The following is a 26,786-nucleotide window of genomic DNA, read 5'->3' as shown; positions in this document are numbered from 1 at the left end:
GGGTGGGTGGAGCGATCGGAGGAGGGGAGGATGGAGGAGAGCGGGCTGTGCCTCAGGAAACTCCAGAACTCCAAGGTCAGGCGGAGGAGACGGGAAGCACGTGGGATGCGGGGGGGGGGTCAGCCCCGTGGTCACCTTCAGGCAGAGAGGTGGAGTAAACGGTCTCATCTCTGGCTTCCGTCTTTGCTTTTACTTTATCTGGCCTCTTTCTCGCTTCCTTGTGCCCGGGTTCCCTTGCAGGCGCTTCCATGTAGTGCCTTTTCCCTCCCATGAAAAGTGAGCTCATTTGCCGTGGCCTTGGAAACAAGCACAAGGATCCCCAAGTCTCGAACTCGGGCAGGTGCTCGCACCCAGGACAGAGCGCATGGGCCTGTCAACAGTGAACAGAGTCGCGCGGCGGCAGCCTGCGCCCTCCTGGAGAGGTGGCCTCTGAAGAGCTGCAGGCTCCCCTTCAGGATGAGTGCCGTGGCTTCTTTGCTTAGATCTTCGAGGGAGGCAGGAGGGGTGAGGAGTGGGAAACCACCACCTTTTGTTTTCTGGCACCTTCCTTCTGCTGTGAGAGTGCCAGGGATCACCCAGCCCTCCTCATTCCTTTGCCTGCTCCTCAAGCTGGAGGAGGACAGAGTTGGAGGGATGCTGCCATGCTGCTGGATGAGGTTCTTTTGTTCTGTGGTTCTTTTGTGTGTGTGTCTTTTTATAGCTGCACCTGCGGCATATGGAAGTTCCCAGACTGGGGGTCAGATTGGAGCCGCAGCTGCCAGCCTACACCACAGCCACAGCAATGCCAGATCCTTAACCCACTAAGAGAGGCCAGGGATCGAACCCACATCCTCATGGATACTAGCCGGGTTTGTTACCACTGAGCCACAACGGGAACTCCAATTCTGTGGTTCACTGTCCCCATATTTCAGGGGTCCGGTCTGGCTGCCCAGAGGAAGACTAGATGGTTTTTGGAAATTCCTTCTAGGTCCTTTTCTCATTTGTGTTCAGAGGGTGGTCCCGATTACTTCTCCCTTGGCCTCCGTAGGGAAGGGCCTTGGTGTTCTGCAGCAGGAGATGAAGCTGTGCAGCTGGTTCAAGCACCTGCCCGCATCCGTCGTCGAGTTCCAGCCGGCTCTCCGGACGCTGGCGCACCCCATCAGCCAGGAGTTCCTGAAGGACACGCTGCAGAAGTGGATCCACATGCAAGTAGCCAGGGCCTCCCCTCGGCGGGCAGGGGCACCCCGCAGCCTCGCGGGTGGCCACACGAGGCCCAGTGCAGAGGGGCGAGAAGGCTGATATTCCGAATGGTGCTGTGCCTGGGGCCCCGTGGGTCAGGTGGGCCCCTCGCTCGGCCACCTTTCGCTACGCTCGTGGTGGTTGGGCTGCTCTGGAGCAACCAAGAAGGAGTTTATCTTTCAACATATTACGTAGAGAATTGTAAGCCCTCTTTATGTCAGAGTCCTGCCACTCCTGTGCTTTTATTCAGTTCAGGGGGGTTGTGCTTTGGCGGTTCTTTTTTTTTTTTTCCCAAGGTGTAGTTAATTTACAACATTTTGTTCGTTTCAAGTGTACAGCAGAGTAATTCAGTTATACCTTTTATTTTCAGATTCTTTTCCATGACGGGTTATTACATAATATTGAGTAGAGTTCCCTGTGCTCTCCAGAGAGTCCTTGTTTCCCTATTTGTGTGCAGCAGTATATCTGTTAATCCCAAACTCCTTGAGCTCATTCTCTGGGGTTCTAGGCGTCCTTCTAGAGAGATACTTCAGGGGAGCAAGGGCAGGCCTGGTGAAGGGGCATAGGCGCCACCTTCCAGCCAGCCAGCCAGAAATGCTATGTATATATGTGTATTTATAAACACTCTAATATATATATCAGGACCTAGATAAGAGGTTTTCAAGTGGAGTCCAGCTGTTTTTCTTAATAAAGGTTGAAAACCACGAAACACAAAGTCCAGGAAAACTGATTTCATTGCAGGTGTAATGAAGACATTAAAAATGGGATCGGCAGCCTGCTCGTGTACGTGACGAGCATGAAAGGTCTCGCGGGCATCCGGGATGCCATGTGGGAATTGCTTGCCAACGAGTCCATCCATCACAGCTGGGATGTGATCTGCCGGCGGCTCCTGGACAAGCCGCTCTTATTCTGGGAGGATTTGATGCAACAGCTGTTCCTTGACCGGCTGCAGGTGAGGTGGGAAACCGCTCGCTCCAGCTGCTTTGGGGCCAATCCTGGTGTGATCTTTCAGCTGTCTGGGGAGAGTCCCATCACTTCGTATGTCCTATATCCTTTCCCTGCTCTGCTGACTTACTCTCGTGGTGACTCCTCTGGATGATGTACCATGAAAATGATCAGACTCCGGGGCTGAAAAAGGCCAGGCTTCTGTTGGGTGGTTGGCTCAGAAAGTGCTAGGGTGGTGGATTGTCACTTGCTGCTCTGGTTTTGAGATTTCCTGGAAGGAACGGGGCTTTGAACTCTTCTCTCCTTCTCTTTTAGACTCTGACAAAAGAAGGCTTTGATTCCATCTCCAGTAGTTCCAAAGAGCTCCTCATTGCAGCTTTGCAGGAGCTGGAAAGCAGCACCAGCAGTTCTACTTCAAATAAGCACATCCACTTTGAGCATAACATGTCTCTCTTCCTCTGGTCCGAGAGTCCCAGCGACCTGCCTTCCGACGCCGCCTGGGTCAGCGTGTCAAACCGGGCTCAGTTTCCCAGCAGCGGGCTCGCCATGAAAGCACAAGCTGTTAGCCCTTGTGTCCAGAACTTCTGTTCTGCCCTAGATTCTAAACTGCAGGTGCAGTTAGAGGACCTCCTGGCTTACCTCCCCTCCGGTGATCCAGCGCTGCCCAAGGACGTCTCCCCCGCGCAAGCCAAGAACTGCGCCTTCGACAGATACGCAGATGCGGGGACTGTGCAGGACATGCTGCGGACACACTCCACGGCGTGCATCAAGCGCGTCCTGAACTGCATCCAGGCAGAGCTGCAGAGCGTCGAGCAGGCTCTCCAGGGGCAGCAGGATGTCCTCGGCGGGGTCAAGCTGCATGCAGTCCTTTTCATGGCCAGACTTTGCCAGTCGCTGGGAGAACTGTGTCCCCACCTGAAGCAGTGCATCTTGGGAAAATCAGGGACCACCGAGAAATCAACAAGGGATTCTAGGGCTCTAAAAAAGCAGGGGAAGGGGAAAGCTCAAGAAATGATTCCCATGCAGGCCAAGTGGCAGGAAGTTAAGGAGCTCCTCCTGCAGCAGAGCGTGATGGGCTACCGGGTCTGGAGCTCAGTGGTTGTGAAAGTGAGTGACCTGCAGATGTACTTCTCCGCCCGCCAGGCAGTCCTTATTCTGTCTCCTTTTTATCATAGTCCAGGCTGGCCAAGCTCAGTAAGGTCTTTTAACAGGAAGGGAATAACAGGTCTTACTTCATGCAGTTACTTTCACTTATCTCTGCCAGATAGCGTAAGTGTAAAAACTTCCCCATTCCTTTTAGCCTAGATTTTATGAGCAGAAACCTTGGGATTTTTTTTTTTTTTTCCTGCTATCTGATGAGACTGAAAGACTTTCTCCCTAGACAAGGGTCTCTGTTTTCTGCTCTTCAACCTACACATCACAATCCCTGTAGTCTCAACTGGTGTCTTAAGAGGTGCCCTGTGACACTGTAGGGTAGTTAGCAACAAAATTCCCATTGCTATTATCAGCAGAAGCCACAAGAAAAGTGAGCTTTGCTGCTTGCCATCCTACGCAGGACCTAAGTGGTGGAAGCTGCCACCAAAATTACTCAAGTAGTTTGAAACAAACAGAGCTCCATAGGATCTGATTGACCTGGATGGGTATTTGCTTTTCATCACCAGGTTTTGGCTCATGGATTCACCCAGTCATTACTGTTAGATGATGCTGGCTCAGTCCTGGCCACAGCCACCAGTTGGGATGAACTAGAAATTCAGGAAGAAGCAGAGTCTGGCAGCAGCGTCACGTCCAAGATCCGACTCCCTGTCCAGGTAAGCAGGTGCCTCTGTTAGGAGGCTGTGCCCCGAAAGGGGAAAAGCTGCCCTGTGGATAGGAATGAGACTTCAGAGATAATTATTCAACAGACAGCTTCTGAGGAAGAGCTGGAAGTACTGTGTTGACTCTTCTGGGGGCAAAGTGAGCGTAGAGTCAAGTAAATAAGACTGTTGGAGGAGTCAATTGATGCTTCTTTCCTGCTGTAGCACAGGTTCTGTGCTAATTAGAGAACCACTTACCCTGATGTGAAAACAACAGTGGAAAACAGTGGCAGGTCAGTCCCAGGCCACCAAGGAAGTGACAGCAGACATCACTTGTATCTGTTAACCGGTCTGCTCTGAGGGGCCCCCGGGGGAGGTCAGGGTCCTGGCTTATGAGCCTAGTTGGGATAAATGGGTCCACTTTTACCATGTCTCATTAATTCGTGCAAGCTGGCAACTTGACACTCTTTTGTTCTTTTAGCCGTCCTGGTATGTACAGTCCTTCCTGTTTAGCTTATGCCAGGAAGTTAATCGGGTTGGAGGCCATGCCTTGCCAAAGGTGACGCTGCAGGAGATGCTGAAAAGCTGTATGGTTCGAGTAGTGGCCGCCTATGAGAAACTTGCAGAAGAAAAGCAGTTGAAGGTAGGTGTGTGAGTTTATTTCCCCCTAAAAACAATGAAAAACCTTAGCTTTTTCTTGGATTTGGGCAGTTCGCATCCAGGATTCCAGGTGTTAAGGACCGCTCGCCCCAGGCTATTCTCATGGGTAGTGGTTTCCAGCTCCACTGATTCCTATGGATCAAGCAGCTCTTCCCTGAAAAGTCCATTTGGTACAGGCGGCGAGGACAAACTTCCGAGTAAAAGACCTGGTTTCCAACCCAGCTCTGCCGTGTGGTCACTGCCGGCTTTGGGCAAATCATTAACCTGTTTCCTCTTAATCAAGCCTGGTCACAGGATGGGGTGCTCGGGTGGGTGGAGTGTGAGGAAGTGGAACCAGTGGCAAAGCACAGCACACCCTGTCAGGGGGCTCCTGACCCCCAGCCCCCAACCCCCTCAGGAGCTGGGAAGCCTCCGTCTTATGTAGAGGTATGGTGTAAACTCATTTCATTAGCAACAGTTTTTCTTTCTTTTTTTTTTTTTTAAGTCTTTTTAGGGCCACACCCACAGCATATGGAGGTTTCCAGGCCAGGGGTCAAATCAGCACTATAGCTGCCAGCCCAAGCCCCAGTCACAGCAAGAGGGGACCGGAGCCTTGTCTGTGGCCTACACCACAGCTCACGGTAATGCCAGATCCTTAACCCACTGAGCAGGGCCAGGGATTGAACCCATGTCCTCATGGACACTAGTCGGGTCTGTTATTGCTGAGCCACAGCAGGAACTCCCTTTTGGTTTTTTTTTGCTTTTTAGGGCTGGACATGCGGCATATAGATATTCCAGGCTAGGGGTCGAACCACAGCCACAGCAACTCGGGATCCAAGCCATGTCTGCAACCTACACTGCAGCTCAAGGGAATGCCGGATTCTTAATCCACTGAGTGAGGCCAGGGATCGAACCTGCGTCCTCATGGATACTAGTTGGGTTCTTAACCCACTGAGCCACAATGACAACTCCAAAGCTTTGAGTTTTGCTGAAGACCACATATCTAACATAATTTGTTTTTGTTATGAGATTAAGCGGGTCTTATGAGTACAAAAAGCTTCTGAAATAACCAGCTGTAACTCAACCAAAGCATGAAGCTGCTCATTCGTACACCTCTCTGAATGAGTGGGTATGGGAAACTCATTTGCAGAAAGAAGGTGCATTTCCAATGACCCAGAATCGGGCACTGCAGCTGCTTTATGATCTGCGTTATCTCAACATTGTGCTGACAGCCAAGGGTGAAGAGATGAAGAGTGGCCGCAGCAAACCAGACTCCAGGTACCCACCCCCCCAGGGCCCTCTCTTCCGCATCTGTGTAGCCCCTTCCTGGGAAGCCACCAGAGCCACCCTTTTACTGCCCATGTGTCGTGTTTGTTTTAAACGGTAAGCACTCATATTACCAGCAAGATAAATAGCGGCCACCTGCTGGATAGAGTCCACGGCCAGGTGTGGGAGGTGAACGCACACCTCTCTCCCGAGTCAGCCTGCAAACTGCGGGGTTTAACTTGAGTCTCTGGTGCCCTCCCCCCAAAACGACATGGGGGAGGAATGGACTTGACCCAGCCATCCAATCGCGTTAAAACTCTTGAGGACTATTGAAGCACAAAGATCAGGACAGGTGGTCCCGAGTCAGCGATTAAGGAAAACAGATGCGGTTCCAGGACCTTGTCAAGCATTACAAGACCCTGAGATTGGTTTCGGGCCTCAAAAACTGTGGAGACTAACCAACCTAATATTTCCTTCAGGGTTGAGAAGGTGGCGGACTACTTGGAAGCACTCATCGACCCGTTTGACCTGGACGTCTTCACGCCGCACCTGCACAGCAACCTGAATCGCCTGGTGCAGCGGACGTCTGTAAGTCCGGGAGCAACCGCTCGGTGTGAGGGAGGCGCCGCAGGCTCACAGTACAGCCGAGCCCGCCCCAGCCCGTAGCAGTCCAGGAAGCAGCGTGGAGGGGCTGAGACACAGGCAGCGAGTTTCGTTACAGGGGCTGAAGGAGGATCAGGTCAGACCTCACAGCCGAGGCAACCGTGATATGACCCCTTTAGTTGTGGGTAAGGATTGCTAAGGTTTCATCCAGGCCTCAGCAAGAGGAATAAAACCAGAGAGCTCCTGACTCTGAGACTCTGTTCCCGTGGGCAAGGGTAAGAGTAATTCTGCGGTAGTAACACACTCAAAAGAGCACTCCCCCAAAGGAAACAGTAGCGGCTCATTACCGACAGAGGTGACTTTCTTTTAACTGGAAAAGAAAGCACACAGTCTGTCAGCAGGCTCCATTTCTTATCAGGTGCTTTTTGGGTTAGTGACTGGGACAGAGAATCCCTTCACCTCCCGGAGCGGTACCTTCAACTCCCAGGAGCCCCACAACATCCTGCCACTGGCGTCGAGTCAGATCAGGTAATGGTTCTGAGAGGGTCTTGCTGGGCCCCACAGCTGCCTGTTTACGCCACTGAAATCCCTTCCTCTTGTCTTGGAGGTTTGGACTTCTTCCACTGAGCATGACAAGCACTCGAAAGGCCAAATCAGCCAGCAGAAGCCTCGAAACAAAAGCCCAGGTTAGTGCGGAGAACAGGGGTTCATCCCAATTGATCCTGCCCCCGTTGCCCACCAAACCACCCAGTCAGCTCCCCTTTAAATAACCGATAAAGAAGCAAGACGACAGGATGCACTAATGCTGTTTTAATGGCGGCGTAATATAGAAGAAGTACACGGCGTCACTAGCTCGAGCTCATGGAACTTGTAAACGATGCCCATTTACACTGTCGAGTAGCCTCGTAACAGAAACGTATCTCAGGCTGCCAAAGCTCTAGAAAATATGCAGGACAGGATGGAGGTTATTTCTTGTGTTTAACAGGGCAAAAGAGTTAACTGCTAACCCAGCACGATGATTGTACTTATTTGGAAAAAAAACTGTTTTCCTTCAGTGATGGTTTCGTCTTTCATGTCTTTTAGTTGGGTGGGAAATAAAAGGAAATTTGCTTTCTCGAATGTCACATGTTCTTGTTAACACCCGTCTTGTTTCAGTGGGCTGCCATCCATTAAGCCTGCGAGAGTCCTCCTGGGTATTTCCGAATTGTGTTCATGTGTGTTTGAGAGCTCAACAGCTGGTCTTCTTACAGCATTTAGTCATTGTTGGTTTGCTTTCTTGTTAGATAAAATACTAGCAATGTACCCTTTCCGTATTCCCTGCCATCAAACCCATTAAGATCCAAAATCCTCATCAAATGTCTGGTTCTAAAACTTGGGAGATGGTAATAAAAAAAAGGAGTTCCTACACAAACCACCCGCTCGAGAAGCATGGGCCCGTGCTGTTCGCTTGCCCACCAGTCTCCATGTCTGCCCGTAGAAACCGAGCTTTCAGCTCTCCCACGGCAGAGGAGCAGACTCGGGAAGGGAAGTAAAGTGCTTACCCTCTTCCCGTAGTCCACGTCCTCAAATTGCAGTTCCGTCACATAATAAAATCTCCTTCTGTCCCATGTCCTCCTCACATCTTGACAAAGAGCCAAGTCCCCTGACCAGAGCTCTGGGCGCTTCTCAGCTCTGCCTGTGTGCTGTGCGGACTGCGGGCGGCGTGGAGGGTGAGCAGGTGGGGGACCGCGTGGACTCTAAGGCACTTTCCTCTCCGTACAATGGCAGGTTGTCCCCCCGGCACTCCCCCGAGCAGATGACCCGAGGCATCCTGGCTCCTTGTTCAGACAGCTGGTCACTGAGGAAGAAGACTCATCTACGCCTTCGTTATTCAAGCTGGGGTGGCTCTCTAGCATGACCAAGTGACACGGGACAACCCATCTCTAAATAAATACTACACGTTATTTCTTCTAGAGGTGCCTCTGCTCCTTTGTTGCTAAGCCACACCAGTCTTTCCAGTTGCAGCAGTGGAATGTGGCCCCAGCCACTGCTGGGGGTTACTTTAAGCATGACGTGGATCCTTGGCCAGTAGCTTCACAGCACAGATAGCGTACACTGTCGGCCTTCGCCGGCGCCTTAATTCTCGACCCTACGAGGTGGAGTTAGCATTGAGATCACGGGAGCTGCTGCTGCAAAAGGCTGTAAGACGAAAAGTCCTTGTGTATTTCTTGACTGTCGGAACTAAACTGTTTTCTAAGTCTGAGATGTAGGCTCTGGAGGAATAACGGTAGCAAGTTATCTGGGAATCCAAGAGTCTGAAAGACCTTCTCTCTGGGAATACAAATATATAACGAAGAGAGAAGAGTTTCCCGGGAGGGAGCTTAGTCGCACAGTCTAACTGGGATCTGGTTCTTCTCCTGTCCCAGAGGACAGAGTACTTTCAACAGGACATCTTCATACTAAGAGGTAGTATGGCAATTAATTTCAGTGCAAGACTGAATCAAGCTTTCTCTATTTTGGAAAAAACTTAGGTTTTCTTTCCATGGAAACTAGATACTCTTCACTGGTTTATTGAATTTAAAAAAATTGAAGATCCCGCATTGTTAAAAGGCCTTTTTACATATAGTAGAATTTCTAATTGACAGATTTGGAAATCAGTCTGAATTGGACAAACTATGGATTCAACACACAGATGAGATTTCCTCCTACTGTTACCTTGACATGGATTTGATACCCACCCTCAAAAGAATCCTATAAAAAACTGCTTCGAAGCCCCTTTGAAATCGCAATAGTGCAGCAAAACCACAAGTAAACAACGGCCTGTTAACCTGTTATTTCAAATATAGACTGAAAAGCCAACAGGCATTTTTTGTGCAATTTTTAAAAACATCATAAGTTGAAATATCAAATCTGCACAGCACTGTCCCTTCACAGAAGGCAAGAAACCGCCGGCCCGTCATGTGGGCGGCCGGCCTCGGTGCTGCAGGCTGTGGAAGTGGGCCTCCTTCAGGGTCTGGTTGATGTGGAAGTACGGGCCTTGGCACAGCGCGGACGGCTCGGGCACGGGCTGCGGGGTGTGGGGGCTCGACCCGCTGGCCAGGTGGTTGAAGCTGCTTTCTGGCCCACTGGCCCGGTCCGGGCTGTTGATGCTGCTGCTGCTGCTCCCGCCGCTGTCGCTGCTGGAAGACTGGAAGGAGGAGAAAAACGGCATCAAGGTCAGGCTGTTTGGTTCTCAAGGGCTTTCACTGTGGTTTAACTTCACATCCCCTGTTTTTCCTACTCCGTTTGAGAAGGACCAGCATCAAAGCATACACTGGGCTTTAGAGTTTACAAAGCCTGTTCACCAAAGGGACTTCATTCTGTCCTCACACCTGCCCTGTGGGGTGGGTGGGAGGACGACCCCTGTTACACATCCAGGAAGAGGCAGGCTCCAGACTCTAGCACAGGCCTGCCACACACAAACCCCTTCCGCTACATCTGAATTCCATTATGCAACTTCTCTACCTGGCTTGTATCATGCATCCCAATAATTTCCAATAATCATAGCCTCCAAGGGGAAGCATCAGTCCCTGGTACAAGGTATAACAAAGCTGTCCTCCTAACAAATAGGGTGGCTTCTGGGTACAAGTTAAAATGAAAAACTTGAGACAACTTTGTGGTTATCTCATGGGCATGAAACTAGTCTCTAAATGTGGAACACATATCCTGGAAGACTTCGTTAAACTGAGGTATACTTGCTGTATGGTGTTACATAAATCACAGGTGTACAATATAGTGAATCACAAGTTTTAAAGGTTATAATCCACTTAGAGTTATTATAAAATATCAGTTATATTCCCCATGTTGTAAACTATCTCAAGGTTTGTACTATCCTAAAAGACTTGAATATACTTCTCGTAAAGTTATATTAGCATTTTTTTAGCCTGATATGTGTATATACATATATGCATGTGGGTGTGTACACATGGGTGCCTAAATCTTATTATTTTAAAAAAATTTTTTGGCTGCACCCATGGCATGTGGAAGTTCCCAGGTCAGGGATCAAGCCACAGCCACAGCAGCAACCCCAGCCACTGCAGTGCCAACATGGACTCCTTAACCCGCTGTGCCAAAAGAGAACTCCACTAAATTTTATTTTTAATGTCACTAACACGTCTTGGTGTTGTAGTCATCTTGAAGAAGCTACTAAGAAATCTCCTTCCTGCCTGTTGTGGGATCTTAAAAGGGAAGGCAAAGATAAGGGCGGATCCCTTTCACAATTACAGTGTGTTACCGTTTTAATATTCTATTTCTAGTAGATGACAACCCCAATAACTTGATTAGCAGTATGCTTCTCTGTTGACAACGCAAAACAATGTTGTGCTGGAAGAAATCAATGCATGAGGAAGTCAGAATTCTAGTACTTAATGATCCGGTGTATAATTTTTTTAATTTAGCCCTTTGATACATCTAAATTTATGTTCCCTTAGACAGAAACAGTGGTTTTGAAATGTCTGCTTACAACAACCACTTAAAATCCATACCTAAGAAAAAAATCCAGCGTGGCTGTGGCTGTGGCGTAGACTGGCGGCTACAGCTCTGATTCGACCCCTAGCCTGGGAACCTCCATGTGCAGTGGGTGCGGCCCTAGAAAAGACAGAAAAAGAAAAAAGACTGGAAAGAAACAGATCATAGTAGTTAAGTTAGAATGGAGGAATTATAGTTGGTGATTTTTTTCAACCCTTTACTACAACTTTTTTGTAATGTGGTTCTTATGCATTTTCATTATAAAAATATATAAATAAAATTGTTTCCAGATAGATATTTTAAGGTGATCACAAGTTACATCTAACCACACACACACACACACACACACACACACGTGTGTGTGTGTAGTCTTATATGAGACGGCAGAGACAGCAATGGTCAAGAAAAGCTTCCATTCGTAAGATTTAACCAAGAATTAACAGGATCCGAAGGTCATTTGGAGGTACTTATCCTTAACAGGTTACATAGTCTACTGCCCAGAGGTAGCAGGAAGACAACCCATAGTCTTACTACTGAAAAGATTCAGGAAAGCATGATGGGGAATTCCCGTTGTGGCTCAGCAGTAAATGAACCCGAGTAGCATCCATGAGGACGCGGGTTCGATCTCTGGCCTCACTCAGTGGGTTGAGGATCTGGTGTTGTCACGAGCTATGGTATAGACTGCAGACGCGACTGGGATCCAGCATTGCTGTGGCTCTGGCGCAGGCCAGTGGTTACAGCTCCGATTGGACCCCTAGCCCGGGAACCTCCACATGCCCCTGGTGCAGCCCTAAAAAGACAAACAAAAAAAGCATGATGGACTAAACAGGGTCAAATGGCAGAGTTCACAACAGTTACTTTTACTTAAAGACTGAAGTCAAAGCCAATTGAAAAACAAAACCTGTTTTCCATAAAGGCCTTCCCTAACCTAGCCCAGAGTCAGCCAGGCCTGCCCTGGTGCAGCTGGCGAGGCCGGGACAAGGTAAGGAACAGGTCGCTAGGCCAGGTGAGAAACCCACCGTGCACAGCACTTTGTTTCCACTTAGTCTGTTTTCTTTACTGTTTCTCGTTACAGGTACTGTGAAAATTTAAGGCAAGAGCTAGAATCAGTTTCTAGTTAAGTTTCCATCTCATATTTATTTCACATTATAATAGCAAAGGTACACTCTTCTGGAAAGAGATAAAAATCCTTTAAACAGGTTAGCAAAGATTTCTGTACAGTAACTGTTAAAAATGGGAGGGGGGAGAGATACACCTGCAATTTCTAGTCCATTTTAAGTGTCTTATAATTAAGATTTTAAAGACAGGTATAAAAATGTTTAGGATGGCCTTGTTTATAGAGCTAAAAATGGGAAACAACCTAAATGTCTAAAAATAGGGAAGCTGGTTCAATTATAACATACGTACATCAAGTATAACATATAATTCATAACAGTAAGTTTTACTCAGCTGGTAACTGATGACAGAGATGTACACATACCAAGGCAGAAAGATCTTTAACATATTTTTTTATGTTACAATGTACAGTACATCTGCTGGTTTTTAAAGTGTCTTCTTTAATGTGTACACATACATACACCAAAAATATTCTAGAAGGATATACATGCCAAAATATTTTGAATTTGGACCTGCTACTTAAAAAATATATTTTTTTCTATAGCATCTACAAAAAATATTTCTTTTGAGGACAAAATATAGTCATGAGTAAGAGAACTAAAAAATGCTCCCACAAAAGAGAGTTACTTCCAACTTCAAGACTTCAGTTACTTCTAACTTGAAGACTGAGACTGAAACACATTGACGCTGTCAGTAAGATTTCAGGAGGGTCTAAAACTGCTTCACTGAATCACTAGCAGGCAGCAGGCTGATGATGTTTTTTTTAGGCATGAGACGGAAACTATACAGAACCTGGGAATCGGGGTGAACGCACTTTATGTGTTATTTTAATACATATGAAACATCGCACACATACTATCAACAAAGGTAAGAACAATACATCTCTTTCAAAGATGCACTGGTTCCTATTTCCTGCCAATGGAGACCAGTCTTGGCACTACTGGGGGCTTCAGGGGATGGCTCACCATATGTAGATGGACCAGGGTTTTCCAAACTGAGGGTGAAACTACCGGGGTGCGGTGGGGGGTAGCAACCAGGTAATAAAAGAAAACAGCGCAGCGTGGTAAGGGTGATTGTTCTGTGAAGGTTTTTTTCAAGGATACACAAGCACATCTGGTATATGCACAGTGTCACAAAATCAAAGACTTCTATGGGCCTGGGTCAAAAAAGTTTGAAAGTTACTGTAATGGGTCTTAACATTGTCAGCCATCAGAGTGGTCTAACTTCATGGGGTAAAGCAAAGATCATTATTTCATTTCAACCCTAAAGGCATAAAGTCAAATTTTATGTCTCTGTCATAGTCTTAAGGTATACGCAGAAATAGAGGAGTTCTCTTGTGGCGTGCGGGTTAAGAATCTGGTGTTGTCACAGCAGCTCAGATGGCTGCTGTGGCGTGGGTTGGATCCCTGGCCCAGGAATTTCCATGTGCCACAGGTGCAGCCAAAAAAAAAAAAAAAAAAAAAATGGAGTTCCCGTCGTGGCGCAGTGGTTAACGAATCTGACTAGGAACCATGAGGTTGCGGGTTCGGTCCCTGCCCTTGCTCAGTGGGTTAACGATCCGGCGTTGCCGTGAGCTGTGGTGTAGGTTGCAGACGCGGCTCGGATCCCGAGTTGCTGTGGCTCTGGTGTAGGCTGGTGGCTACAGCTCCGATTCAACCCCTAGCCTGGGAACCTCCATATGCCGCGGGAGCGGCCCAAGAAATAGCAACAACAACAACAACAAAAGACAAAAAAAAAAAAAAAAAAAAAAAAAGATATACAGAGAAATAGACATACAAAGAAATAGCACTAGGACTATTGAAGCCTATGGATTTATAAAACCAGAAAATTGAGGAGTTCCCACTGTGGCACAGTGGGTTAATGATCTGGCTCATCTCTGTGGCATTGCCGGTTGGATCCCCTGCCTGGCCCAGTGGGTTAAGGATCTGGTGTTGCCACAGCTGTGGTTTAGGTTGCAGATGTGGCCTGGATGCCATTCCTGACCTGGGAACTTCCATATGCCACAGGTGTGCTGGAAAAGGAAAAGAAAGGGGGAAAAAAAAAAAAAAAAAAAAAAAAACCAGAAAACTTGAGTCAGGAAAAAAATTGCATCTCCGGGATTTAGTGGAGCTTTCCAGTGTCAGACTGCTTGGGGGGCAGTGGGGGATCACAACCGACAGTGCACGGTTCCAAAAACTACAGCTGCCAATTTAGTACAGAAATGTTTGCCGTGTTACACTTGTACTTTTAAAGACAGCCAATTCTCTTACCCAGAGACAAGAGTCCAAAGGCTTTGGGACTGAGAAAGAGTCACCCCTGTGAACCCTAGCCCTGCACCCCGATTCCTGAGAGTCTGCTCTTCAGACGGTTGGCCGGGCTTACAGGTACAAAGTTCACCTCCTCTGCACTCATGTTCCGTCCTGGCTTAGTGCTAACGTTGACCAGCGTATCTTCATGACGCCTGTGCATTACAGGTCATGACCTGTGAACTAAGAACCCCTTGCAAATCCACATCCACAAGCACAATTAAGTTAGATTCTGACCAAGAGTAGCTCTCTCAATATACCAAGCGACTCCCAAGAATCCTGTGAAGATCTGCGTGGAAGGGGAGGTGTCTAGGTTCCTTAGCAATAAAATCCACCAGGACATCCTTGTAACTGCAGACGCCCAAGGAAGGCTCAAAAGAGAACCATCACGAAGTCTGTTTAAAAAGAAAAGCCCAACAGGCGATTCCCAAACAGACAGTGTACATGCCAGGGCCACACTCGAGAAAACATGGCTCAAAGAGGCACAGAATGTTACTGTCCAAACAAATGTTTGCATCCCTGCTGTGTACCAGGAGGCAATGCACCAGAGCTCCTGAAGCCTACGGACTTACATATTTACTCAATCGAGAACGTGGTGGCAATACAGCCACTGATAATGGCAATTCACAGCTCCCACGGTGGCAGGAATCCAGCAGTAGGTGGTGATGGAGAGAACTGGGAGAGGCTCCGTAAGGAAAATGAAGGGTGTCTGAACCGGCTTAGAAGGATGAGGAGGAAGAAGCCAAGTATGACAAACTGGGAGAAGCATAAGAGCAAAATCGGAAGAAAAGAGTGTTTGGGGAACAAGAGTGAACTGTGGTGGGGCTGGCGCGCCTCAGGAAGTTAGGGGGACAGACAGCACGGGAGAGGTGACACTAGATCACCGAGGGCCCCAAGGCTGCACAAACAGGCTCTGGGCCTCCGAGGCCACTCAGACGTACACTTGGGCGCCAGGGATCTAGGGATGTGGGGCGGGGAAGGTGAGCAGAGGCAGCTGGGAAGGTCACGAACACTTTACGCAGGAAGGTTAAGTGAAGGGAGGACCCCGGGAGGAAAGGAGGAGACTTTCAGTCCAGGTTGACTCCCAGCACCCAGGATAACACTCGGCGCTCCGTCCCTGTTTGCTGAATGGAACACTGGGGGCCTTGAGGAAAGTGCCAGTGGCGCCAAGGAGGAAGCCAGGGTCCAGAGGGGAAAGGGGGGAGGGTGGGTGGGCCAGCACCAGCCGCAGGTGAGCGGTTGGGGAGGAGAAAGCCCTCGGTAAGCGGAGGCGGAGAGCCGGTGAGTTAGGACCAAAGAGCACCTTCACAGGCTCAGGAAAGCGGCAGCGGATGAGAGGGGGCTGAAGAGATGAAGAGCAGGGAGAAGCCCTGAAAGAGCCTGCGGGAGCCTTGAGAGAAGGTCCGGCAGAGGAAGGCAGAGACCGGTCCTTGGCAGAAAGGAGAACGTGGGTAGAAACGAAGGAACTCTAAAGACTCTTTCTACCCAGCACTTTAGCAAGCCCCCCAGCAGAACTGCTAGGTTCCCGAGTCTGCTTCCTAACGAGGCCAGAGCGGACGGGCTTCTTACTACCCCCAGCTGTGCGCTGTCTCTCAATTAGAAAAGCAGATCCCAGCGTGTTTTCCCTTCTCAGCCCCAGCTTCCCACCACATCCATCTCCCCATTCAGTGGTGCTTTTAATTTACATGGGCCTCAAGAAGAACAAAGACATCTCACTCATGGGATTGTAGACTCCACTCCTGGAATGAAGTTCATCCTAAGGCCACTGGAGAATCTGGATTAAGTGCAAGAGATGATTCTGGCCAAGTCTATCAGAGTCTCTACTGTAAAATTCTGTGCTCCCAAAGTGCCCAACGACTGAAGAGAGCTCCAGGTCTGCCACTACCAGTGAGACCATAATCCCAAATGGATTCAGTGGGCTGGTTAAAACCACTTTCGAAATAGGCCAGGGAAGAAAATACAGGTGATCATCTTTCTGTGTCAAATCCTTACAAGATAAAGTCGAATCGCATCATCTGTTTGAAGTTCCCTCCTAAAAACAGGTATGTATCCTCATTACTTAACAGACAACATTCAGTTTCACATGAAACCGCTTGGGGTAGCTTTTCATGCTGAGTTAGTGTAACATATTACAAATATTTCAAGGACTTGAACTGTGAGCAAAGTTTCTTAAGACATAACACCAAAATTAAACTGTTGAAAGGACTGTTCCTCCATTTTGAATGGATCTTTTGGGAAGTTAATTTCAGAGTTAATTTGCTACAGGTTTTACACACAACCTTAACGGCCTTACCTCAGAATTGGCCAAAACAGTTCTGTCTCTAAGCCTGTTCCTACTACCCTAGGACAGATCAATGATGAGAATGAGAAAAAACAGACTTAAAAATAGCTTCTCCAAAAATTATGCCAAATATGTCATCTAAATTCACTGTTAAAGAAAATCACCTAATATTCAGCTACTTCTTATCAGTTAAAACAAATGGATTTACAGAATCCTAATTTTAGGGGTTCCCACTGTGGCTCAGCGGTTATGAACCTGACTGGGAACCATGAGGATGCAGGTTCAATCCCTGGCCTCACTCAGTGGGTTAAGGGTCTGGCATTGCCGTGAGCTCTGGTGCAGGCCAGCAGCTACAGCTCTGATTGGACCCCTAGCCTAGGAACCTCCATATGCCGCGGGTGCAGCCGTAAAAAAAAAAAAAAAAAAAAAAAAAAAATCCTAATTTTAATGATACATGGATTCCCCTGGTTCTATTATTTTACCATGCCTCTACACTCCAAAAATATCTTGGGATTTTAGGATTATGACATAAAAAGTTTCCCTTCTAGTAGAGATGAGAAAAAGGCAGAGGCTCTTCCAATGAAGCCACTTCTTTTTTATTTCCACATTTTCTCATTCTCTACTTGCTGTTACTTCGATGTGATCTAAAACACATCAAAATGATCTTGATAAGTTAAAGGTATAAAAAAATGGGGGTCTCTGTATTATGAAAAGGTACTGCTTTCATTTTATGTAGCAGAACATAATATGTTTACATACCTAAAGCCAGATTTACTGAAAATGTCTAGTGTAATATGTAGATAAGGACACTCAAAGTAAAGAGAATTACTCCTATACGTAAAGATACAACTCAAACCAAAAAGGCCAGTCCCTAAGAAAATGAATTTAAATAGGTTAAATCTAGCTAGTTTTTACCCCGTAACTGTCTGAGGTCAGGGAATAGTGCTACCTTTGTAAAGGTCCCAATAGGAAGATGCCAAGTGACAAATCACTTTACTTCGTGGTCACTAGAGAGAAAAACTTGTCTTAGACGTTAGCTACCAGGAATCATCAAGGATGGCTTTCAAAAACTTTTCTTACTCCTATACCTGTAAATTATATCTCAATTTAAAAAATAGTATCCCAAGGCTGACAAGTCATGAAACCTAAGTCATTTAGAGTTAAAATTCAAGATCATCAGTGCACACACCAGTTGGTTTTGGAAAAAACCACTGGACCCCAATTTCCTCACTTCTGGTAGCTAGAAATCTAAAATTGCTTTCTAGCTAACACCATGTCAAAGCATTTACTTGGAAAATATTTTCCAGCTAAGAAATGGAGGAAAATTATTCTTCTCAGTTCCTACGATTCAAGAGAAGTCCAAGACCTGGCTGCCGCAGATACAGTCAGCAAAGCCCCTCAGAACCTTGTTCTGCCTTCTGGGAGTCAGCACAGACGGTGCTTAGGAGCGGGCAGCTCCACAGTCCAGCTCTGGGGTTCACGAACCTGCCTCTTCCTAGCTGTGTATCTTTGGGCAAGTTGACTTTATTTTCCTGTGCTCCAGTTGCTCTGTCTGAAAAGTAGAGATCAGAGCACCTACCAAAACTGACAGGGAGAAAACGTACAAGCAGATTCAAAGTTTCTCTTTACATAATCTGCAAGTCACTTGATGTTCTTTAGCTTCCTAGCAGCTGGGAAGAAAGAGACACCTAATATCTCCATTTTAGAGATAAGTGTGATTTACCTGTGGCACAGTTCTGAAGAATTCAAACCCCTCTTATTTCCCGGTACTTGCCAGTATGTGTAATCAGTTGGGAGAAAAGGTACATTTTGGAAATTAACTACAAATAACAATTTTAAATCTCCCCTGCAATGAAAAACTCATTGCAAATGAAAGCTCTTCATGTTATAAGAAAAAATTGTAAAATTATTTAAGTATTTCAGGAAAGACATAGGAAGCAGTTTCTCTTACCTGAGTTTGTCTGAAAGAAACTTACCTTGGCCCTACCTCAGAATTAAAAGATACCATTTTCATTAATAATATATGTTACCATGTAAATTATCAAAATTAATAATTCATCAGTAATGACTTGTTTTGTTATTGTCCCCTTTATACACAAATGTCAGAAAGCAGACAAATGTCCCTAAACTTGATATTTTTATGCTGTAAACTTAATGATCTATTCCAGTGGTCACGATTCAATTATTCAGGGCTTAACTTTCCATTTTAAAAGCTTTCCCCTGCCTTCTGCTGCTCTTGCTCTCCCTGGCTTCACTCGGCCTCATTACTCCTATCTGTACCCATGCTGACCCTTAGTTATTAGAAAGGCAATCTAGTCCATCCTGCCAACTCAGGACCACAGAGTGGTTTAACCACTGCATTTCTCTGGACAACAAACAAGACCCGAGAATCAACAGGTTGAATAACAATACACTGTTTTCTTCTGTGATACCAAAGCACTGGTATTAGAGAGGAAGTGAAGGCCAATCTCTACAAACGGCAACTGAAACAAAACCAAAACTAATGTTTACTTTTTAAAAAATGACAATCTGTACTCCTCAGAGACCAAAACTGTGGATTTGAGGGAAAAAAAATCAATCCAAAAAAAGATGTACTGGGAGTTCCTGCTGTGGCGTAGTGGGTTAAGGATCTGGCATTGTCTCTGTGGCAGCACATTCAACCCCAGGCCAGGCACAGTGGGTTAGGGATCCATCACTGCTGCAGCTCTGGCATAGGTCACAGCTGCAGGTCAGATTCAATCTCTGGCCTGGGAACGTCCACATGCAGCCAAGAAAGAAAGGAAAAAAAAAAAATCTACTGGAAAAAAATAAAAAATAAATAAAAGGAGTTCCCATCGTGGTGCAATGGTTAACGAATCCGACTAGGAACCATGAGGTTGCGGGTGTGACCCCTGGCCTTGCTCAGTGGGTTAAGGATCCGGCGTTACCGTGAGCTGTGGTGTAGGTTGCAGACGCGGCTCTAATCCTGCACTGCTGTGGCTCTGGCGTAGGCTGGTGGCTACAGCTCCGATTAGACCCCTAGCCTGGGAATCTCCATATGCCGCGGTAGCAGCCCAAGAAATGGCAAAAAGACAAATAAATAAATAAATGAATAAATATAAATAAATAAATAATCTACTGGAATTTATGCAAACATCATATAATGGAATTAATATACATACATAAGTAAAGAAATATTCCTGCTGATACCATGAAAGTAATCACCACAGACTTTTAATGAATAGTCTTAGAATTCAAAAGAGTAATAGAAGCTCAATTCTGTTAGTTTTATCATTAGATATTCATGGTGGCCTCTCATCTTTGGTTTTCTTCCATCTGTAAGATTCCCCAATAATCACATTAAAAAAGTTCAATTACCTCTCTGTTAATCTTAAGAAAAAAGTAACATGGAGGGGGGAAAAGGCGATAGGAAGCTTTTCAAATGGGGATGAAAGCTATAGAAATCTAACTCTCCATGGAGAAGGATCTAGTCTGCACTGGTCCTTGGCTGCTCCCGAGGAATATCACCTACTGACAATTACTGACTTTTCTTCCCCTCCAGGGAGTTAACTTTGGATTTCTGGTAAAGACTTGATATAGGTCAAATCCTATTACTGAAAACTAAATAAAATACACAGTGTTTTGGTTGTGCAAGAATTATGACCTATCACCTATGGAATTCTGCTTTAAGTGATGAGGCCAGGGCTCAGGAATCCTTGCCATTGCGGAGTTTCTCTCTTAGGGCAACAGCGCTAAGGGTCAGGTCTTAGGCACATGATCTAACAGCATATCCTTCAATGTCAGCTGCCCTTCCCATTGCAGACCAATGTTCAGTGCACAGGAGGCAACCTGCAGCACCCAGGAAACCAGCGTTCAGGGGCTCTTCCCCCATGCCCTCTCCACTCCGCCTCCCGCACAGAACACATAATGCGAACAAAAACACAAAAGCATTCAGAATATATAATGTACGTGTATATTGAATATGTATACATTATATATTCTGAATGCTTAGACAGTTTCTCTTAAAATCATGGAAAGCATACCTTTAAGAGACATAAAAACAGCAAAATACACTTGTCTTTTAAAAAAAATCGACATCTTGAAGAATCATTTTATTTTTTTGGTCACACCCACAAGCACACAGAATTCTGGGACCAGGGATTGAAGCTCTGCCACAACAGTGACCACAGCCACAGCAGTGACAATGCTGGATCCTTAACTAGCTGGGCCACCGGAGAACTCCAAAACACACTTGGCTTTAGGGCAATTAATGGTTCATAAACTAGTAGAAAATCAGCCGGCTTCTGAAATGCCAAATAGGAGTTCAAAGATGGGCTTTCAAAGGTCCATAAAACTTGTAACATACACATTTTGGAGTGTGTATGTAGGAATATGTGCAGACAGCCATTTAGCTGGGGAGAGGGTGTGTGGCTTTCTCAAAAAGGCCATGACTCCAAAAAAAAAAAAAAGGTTGAAAACACTGCAGTCAAGTAAGATCACTTTCCTTTATTCAAAGAAAAATTTTAATTACACAGAAGTAACTGAGTTATTTTAGTTCAAACAATGAAAACAGCAGAGACTCTTGGCCACACTTCCTACCTCTGTGTCCCAGGAATCGTGAAAGACAGCGTTTCTACTACTCCTTTTGGTCTGCGGGGGGAGGTGGTGGTCTTCCTCACTGCCATTCCTTCTCCTTTTCCTGAAATTAAATCACAGGGAGGACAAAAAAATACAACAGCTGGTCCCTTGGCCCCTTCAAACTGGAAACCCTGACAACAAATAAATTTGCACTCTTGCCTGAAAAAAAGATAAATCATCATGTGATAACCCAGTAGGTAAAAAAACTGGCAGGATGCCATCACTGGGCACAAAGAGCAAAAATATAAAATAGCAGCAGTAAGACTGAGCTTATATGAGTCCAACTAATTTCTGAAAAGGAGCCTGACAATTTTAAATACCTACTGGGAATAAATAAGAGGAGGGAGACACTGATGACTAAGCTTTCAATCTAATTAAGGTTATCTTTTCCCACATTTCCTGAAATTACAATTCTAAGTTACCTAATTTTACTCCCGTCGATATGACAACATCTAAGGTGGGAGTGACTGCCTTTGCCTGTATCTGTATAAAAATGGTGCCACACAGGAATAAAATAGCATTAGAGGTCCATGGTAGCTTCTAATCTTTAATTTTCTTTCATCCCTAATTCTTCCCCAATTATCAGGTTGACACACAAGCCCTACGCCCTCTAACGTATTAAATGGCTTCTCTAGACAATCACTGGAAAGGCTGCTCTTGGACCCATTAACTTGATTATTTGGGCTACACCCCGGTATTATGATATAAATTATTTCTCCCTGTTGTTACTTTGAGATTTTAACACCAGCTGTTTAAAATGTTCAGGTTTAAAGAAAAATAGCACATCTTTCTCAATCAAGTGTTCTAAGATGTACAATAAAGACAAAGTTTGTTTTCCATGCAAGAACCATGTGTTGTCAGGCCTTCGAAATCCCAGTTAGAAAAGAGAAATAACTGAAAGGAGGTCAGTGAGATGGCATGGAACTGCGCTGTCCGATGGGGTAGCTGCTCATATATTGTTCACTTAAAGTGAAATCAAAGGAAATTCAATGAAATGTAAAATCCAGTTCTTTAATCACTCTGGCCACCTTTTCAATGCTCAGTGGCCACACGGAGCTAGTGGCAACTATACTGGACAGCAGAGATATAGACTGCTCCTGTCACTGCAGAAAATTCTATTGGACAGTGCTGGCTAGAGGCCAAATTTATACAAAGCAGCATAATCTATTATAATGAAAACTCTTCAAGGTTCAAGTATCTATAACTGGAGGGGGAAAGAGCGTTCTGGAAAGTACTGAATTTGAACATCTAGTATCTTCTATACAGTTTTATTTCTATGTGAGTAGCTAAAGCTTTGAGTTGAGGTCTGGACATTGGAGAAAACTTAAGTTAACAACCCCAAGCTCAATCCTGTGTACTCCACAACACTCAATACACCTAACTTTACTCATTAATGAGTATGGAGCCAGCTTAGACTTGGAATGGTCTAATGGGTGTGCGGAGGACCTGTAGAGCAGTAACCCACCGGCAGAGGGCTGCACCATTCACCCCATCCTAAGGCTCAGCTCAGCTGTAAAATAAGATCACCACTTCTGCTCCCTACTTTCCTCCCAGGAGATTAGATCTTATCTTGAAGTTCCTGGAGGTTAAAAAACTAGATGAATATCAGGTTTTAATAATCATTAAATGTATGTGCTAATGACATAGATTTGAACCAAGAAATTGTTACTTTCATTTTAATATGACCAGAGAACTTTCATTGGAATGTGCTGCAGTTCCAGAACAATGTCTGATGTAAAGCCAGTTGACACGAAAGAGAAACTCATCAAATGACAATATGTGTGTCCCCAAACTCCTCTTTTATCGATGTGCCAACAGATGACTGTGCTTTGGGCTGCTGCGTCTAACTAAATATATAAGCCTGTCCTCAGCTGTCCAATTTCCACATTTATAATGAGGGATGAAATATACCTTTCTAGTGACAAGACTATAACTGTCAAGACGATGGCCTGGTTTTCAAGACTTCGATTAAACTCTGGGACTGTCACATGAAATATCCCTGCCTAATAATCAGTTGATTTCTCAAGGTACCAGAACGATCTCTTTGGCCTCTTGGAAGTCCTCCCCTTTGGAGGAGGTACCGCATTAAGAATAAGCCCTAACCTGTTCTTCTTTCTCCTTTTTCTAGGCTCTTTGCAGACTTCATCCTTAAAACATTCTTCTATCAACAAATTGGTGGAGTTCCCGTCATGGCGCAGTGGTTAACGAATCTGACTAGGAACCATGAGGTTGCGGGTTCGGTCCCTGCCCTTGCTCAGTGGGTTAACGATCCGGCGTTGCTGTGAGCTGTGGTGTAAGTTGCAGACGTGGCTCGGATCCCGTGTTGCTGTGGCTCTGGCGTAGGCCAGTGGCTACAGCTCCGATTCGACCCCTAGCCTGGGAACCTCCATATGCTGCGGGAGCGGCCCAAGAAATGGCAAAAAAAAAAAAAAAAAAAAAAACAAATTGGTAAAATTGCAGCTTCATGCTCAACCCTATCCATACAATCAGTCAGATTACAGCTCTTAACATTAATGCCACAGACCAGGTTATAATTTAAGCAGCTACCCTATAATTGATTATATTCTCCCTGGCCATCCAGTTAAACACAGATTATCATTTCATATCTGTTACTTCTAAGGAGGCTGACTGCATCACTTTTCATCATTTCATTTCTCTCCAATCTTCCAAGCATGTCCTAGAGACTAAGCATAGAAGAAATCCTAGAGTATGGAGACTAGTGGTTTTCAAACTTTTTAAAAAAAGTAACAGAATCCTTTCATCCTACCAAAAAAGAAAAAAACAAAAACAAAAAAACAAAAAAAAACCCTTGATTTATGTAAGAGATAAAAGATCTGTTTTGTTTGCCTTTAAGGCCCAACCCACGGGCATAGGAAGTTCCCAGGCTAGGAGTCGGGTCGAATCCAAGCGGCAGCTTCCAGCCTATGCCACAGCCACGGGCAAAACACCAGATCCAGCTGCAGTTTGCTTGTGGCAACGCTGGATCCTTAACCCACCGAGTGAGGCAAGGGATCAAACCCACATCCTTGCTGAGACAAGATCAGTTTCTTAGTCTGCTGAGCCACAAGGGGAACTCCAAAGATCTGTTTTGATTAAAGTAAGGGCCTCATCCCACACACCCACCCCTCTTTGAAAGATCACGTTTTAGACCAACCCTTCATCTTTTTTCTTTTTTTTTCTTTTGGTCTTTTTGCCTTTTCTAGGGCCACTTCCTGCGGCATATGAAGGTTCCCAGGCTAGGGGTCTAATCGGAGCTCTAGCCACCAGCCTATACCACAGCCACAGCCACTCGGGATCGGAGCAGCGTCTGCAACCTACACCACAGCTCACGGTAACGCCGGATCGTTAACCCACTGAGCAAGGCCAGGGACCGAACCCGAAACCTCAGGGTTCCTAGTCAGATTCGTTAATCACTGTGCCACGACGGGAACTCCAACCCTTCATCTTAAAATTGAGTTAACAGATCCAGAGACCTGAACTGACTTGGAGATGCTAAGACAGCCAGAACTGGCAGAGCTGGTCCAACATACTGCACAATACACGGGTGCAGAGAAACCCCTGCCAAGTCAAATGACTTCTTTTATAGTAAAGAAGTCACCGTGTAAAGATTGTGTGAACTTTAAAAAGAATCTGCTATTAGTATAAACACATTCAGATTATTTGTGTACAGTACCAGCTAAAAGGAATATTTTTCTGAGAAATATTTGGACTTCTTCACATATGTGAGACATCCCAAGGGACTATCAGACATACATACTGGGTTTGGCAAGGGGAAAAAAATGGCAGTTAGATCATGCTTACTGTACCTAAGGCTCTTGTGACTAATTCCAGTAGCATGTTGGTAAACTGGGCTCCTAATTTCATATTTAGTCCACTCTTATTTTACCTACAAGTAGAGGCTTTATGCTCCCGCTCACCACATGACCCAAATCAATATGCAGAAGTTTGGAGAACCCTAGATTTTCACTACCAGAATCTTAATCCCATGAATTTACTATGCTCCAGACCAGGGTCCTTGGAAAGACTGTCAATTACAATCAAAGCCAATGGGATCAGAGAACAATAAGAAAAGATCCAGGGTCCTCTACCAAGGCAGTCTTATCTCATTCACTCAAGCCTCGCTGAGACTATTACGGAATACAAGAAAGAGCAGTGAACCTGGACAAAACCAGGTAAATTTACTGAGCGCTCTAAATATGTTTCCTCATCAGAAAAAATTAAAGATTGGACTTGGTGATCTATAGTTTTTATTTCAAACTTCACGATGAGGGATTTTTCTGATTTAATTAAAGCTGATCCTTTTCATTCTGAGATCCAACGCCAACTCTCTCCTCCCCACCTCCAGAAAAAAAAAGGAAAAGAAATCACAGCTGGGCCCAGACTCTCCTCAGTACGTGTCAGGCAATCAAAACACCCCCTAGGCTAAGACTCAGGTTCAGGCTCGGAGAAGTAGTGGTGCGTTATGAAATAATCCCACCTCCCGCCTTCTGAGTCAAAAAAAAAACGGCTCCGCATCCAAACAGTTTAGAATCCTGACAGTTCTTAATGGTACAGCCGAGAGAATCCACAAGCCACTTTGGTTATCCGCCTTTCTGTGTTCAAAACCGTCCAGGGCACCAGTTCTTCGATCTAACCTAATCCTTCCCTGCTGCAGGGTTAAACCCAATCCTTCTTTCTGACCTTGGGGAGACGGCAGTTCCCCGCCCCGTCCCCTCACAGACGCCCTAAGGGCTCCCTCTCGAAGATCAGACGTTCCTCCCATCCCCCCACCCGCCTAAATTTAGGACAGGGAAGCTTTAAGGCTCTCTCCTCCAGGACCTACAAGACTTCATTCCAAATAGGGAAAGACAGGAAGAAATAAGATGGGATCGGGAGGAAACCTGGGGCCTGGGGACTCACTCCTTTAGCACCTTCAGGGACCAGGTACCTGATCACCCGCACATCCCTCTCCCCTCCTCCCCGAACTGCAGCCGACCCAGAGGGAGACCCGCAGGGCCCACGCTTGCTCGGACCCCCTACTTCGCGCGCCCGCTCGGATCCATCCCCCAAGACACAGCATCGGGCGAGAGGCTGGAAAGAAAGCGGGTCCCCTGCGGTCTTACCTGGGGCGGAGACGCTCGCTCATGGCAGCCGGTGGAGGCGAGCGACGCGGCGCCGCGCCACGAGAAGAGGGAACTGAGGGTGTTGTGTTTCGGCGGCCGCCACGCCCACCCCCTCGGGCCTTAGCTCTCGCCGCGGCTCTGGTGGATGCTGCCGGCGGTGAGTACCCCTCGGTGGGACCCGTACCACCGCTACTTCCGGCGTCTGCTCCGCGCCCCCCCATGTCGCAGCCGCCGTGGTACCGCCCTCCTGCGGCTGCGCAGAGGCGCGAGCCCGACCGCGCCGACCGGTAACCCCGCCCACCGGAAAAGGCGGTCTCGTAGGGGGCGGACCGACAAGAGCTTCTGGGAGAGAAGACCTCATTAGAGGTGGTCTGAGCTTTCGCCTGTTTTCGGCCGAGGAGGGACAGACTCAAAGTCAAGCCAGTTTCAAATTAAA

The 26,786-nt window shown here is 46.4% G+C and overlaps 2 protein-coding genes across 9 annotated transcripts in view; one reads left to right on the top strand and one right to left on the bottom strand.

Moving 5' to 3' along the window:
- The window catches only part of COG1 (component of oligomeric golgi complex 1), a 14,523-nt gene extending 6,107 nt beyond the window's left edge, over nt 1–8,416 (top strand). For 4 of the 8 annotated variants that reach the window (XM_084983585.1, XM_084983584.1, XM_003131245.5 and 1 more), the window contains 10 exons: nt 1,028–1,184; nt 1,960–2,170; nt 2,479–3,270; nt 3,825–3,971; nt 4,438–4,599; nt 5,746–5,873; nt 6,341–6,449; nt 6,883–6,992; nt 7,072–7,150; nt 8,232–8,416. In XM_084983585.1, the coding sequence (XP_084839711.1) occupies nt 1,057–1,184; nt 1,960–2,170; nt 2,479–3,270; nt 3,825–3,971; nt 4,438–4,599; nt 5,746–5,873; nt 6,341–6,449; nt 6,883–6,992; nt 7,072–7,150; nt 8,232–8,369 (2,004 nt within the window). In that variant the 5' untranslated portion in view covers nt 1,028–1,056 and the 3' untranslated portion in view covers nt 8,370–8,416. Of the gene's footprint in view, nt 1–729; nt 1,185–1,959; nt 2,171–2,478; nt 3,271–3,824; nt 3,972–4,437; nt 4,600–5,745; nt 5,874–6,340; nt 6,450–6,882; nt 6,993–7,071; nt 7,151–7,619; nt 7,658–8,231 lie in introns of all 8 variants that reach the window. The other 4 variants (XM_084983587.1, XM_013980797.3, XM_084983583.1 and 1 more) reach the window with 2 other exon arrangements.
- VCF1 (VCP nuclear cofactor family member 1) lies at nt 7,260–26,599 on the bottom strand. Its single transcript, XM_003131246.5, has 3 exons — nt 26,351–26,599; nt 21,210–21,309; nt 7,260–9,630 (listed from the first exon to the last, which is right to left on the bottom strand). Exons 1-3 carry the CDS (start codon nt 26,569–26,571, stop codon nt 9,400–9,402), a joined length of 552 nt encoding a protein of 183 aa, XP_003131294.1. The 5' UTR covers nt 26,572–26,599; the 3' UTR covers nt 7,260–9,399.
- Nucleotides 26,600–26,786: the final 187 nt, after the last annotated feature.

The sequence above is a fragment of the Sus scrofa genome, chromosome 12, assembly GCF_054392235.1.
Source record: "Sus scrofa isolate SSC_HxYL_T2T_F1_AM1 chromosome 12, Sscrofa_HxYL_maternal_Yorkshire_Landrace_v2.0, whole genome shotgun sequence".
Taxonomy (NCBI): Eukaryota; Metazoa; Chordata; class Mammalia; order Artiodactyla; family Suidae; genus Sus; species Sus scrofa.
This window is presented reverse-complemented; position numbering and strand designations above follow the sequence as displayed.

What these genes read in the sequence shown, in the direction of transcription:
- VCF1 (XM_003131246.5), bottom strand. Translation starts at nt 26,571, where the DNA reads ATGGGGGGGCGCGGAGCAGACGCCGGAAGTAGCGGTGGTACGGGTCCC. An exon ending in AGCGAGCGTCTCCGCCCCAG is followed by an intron (nt 21,310 to 26,350) that starts GTAAGACCGCAG and finishes ATTTAATTTCAG; the next exon opens with GAAAAGGAGAAGGAATGGCA. An exon ending in ACGATTCCTGGGACACAGAG is followed by an intron (nt 9,631 to 21,209) that starts GTAGGAAGTGTG and finishes TCCTCCTTCCAG; the next exon opens with TCTTCCAGCAGCGACAGCGG.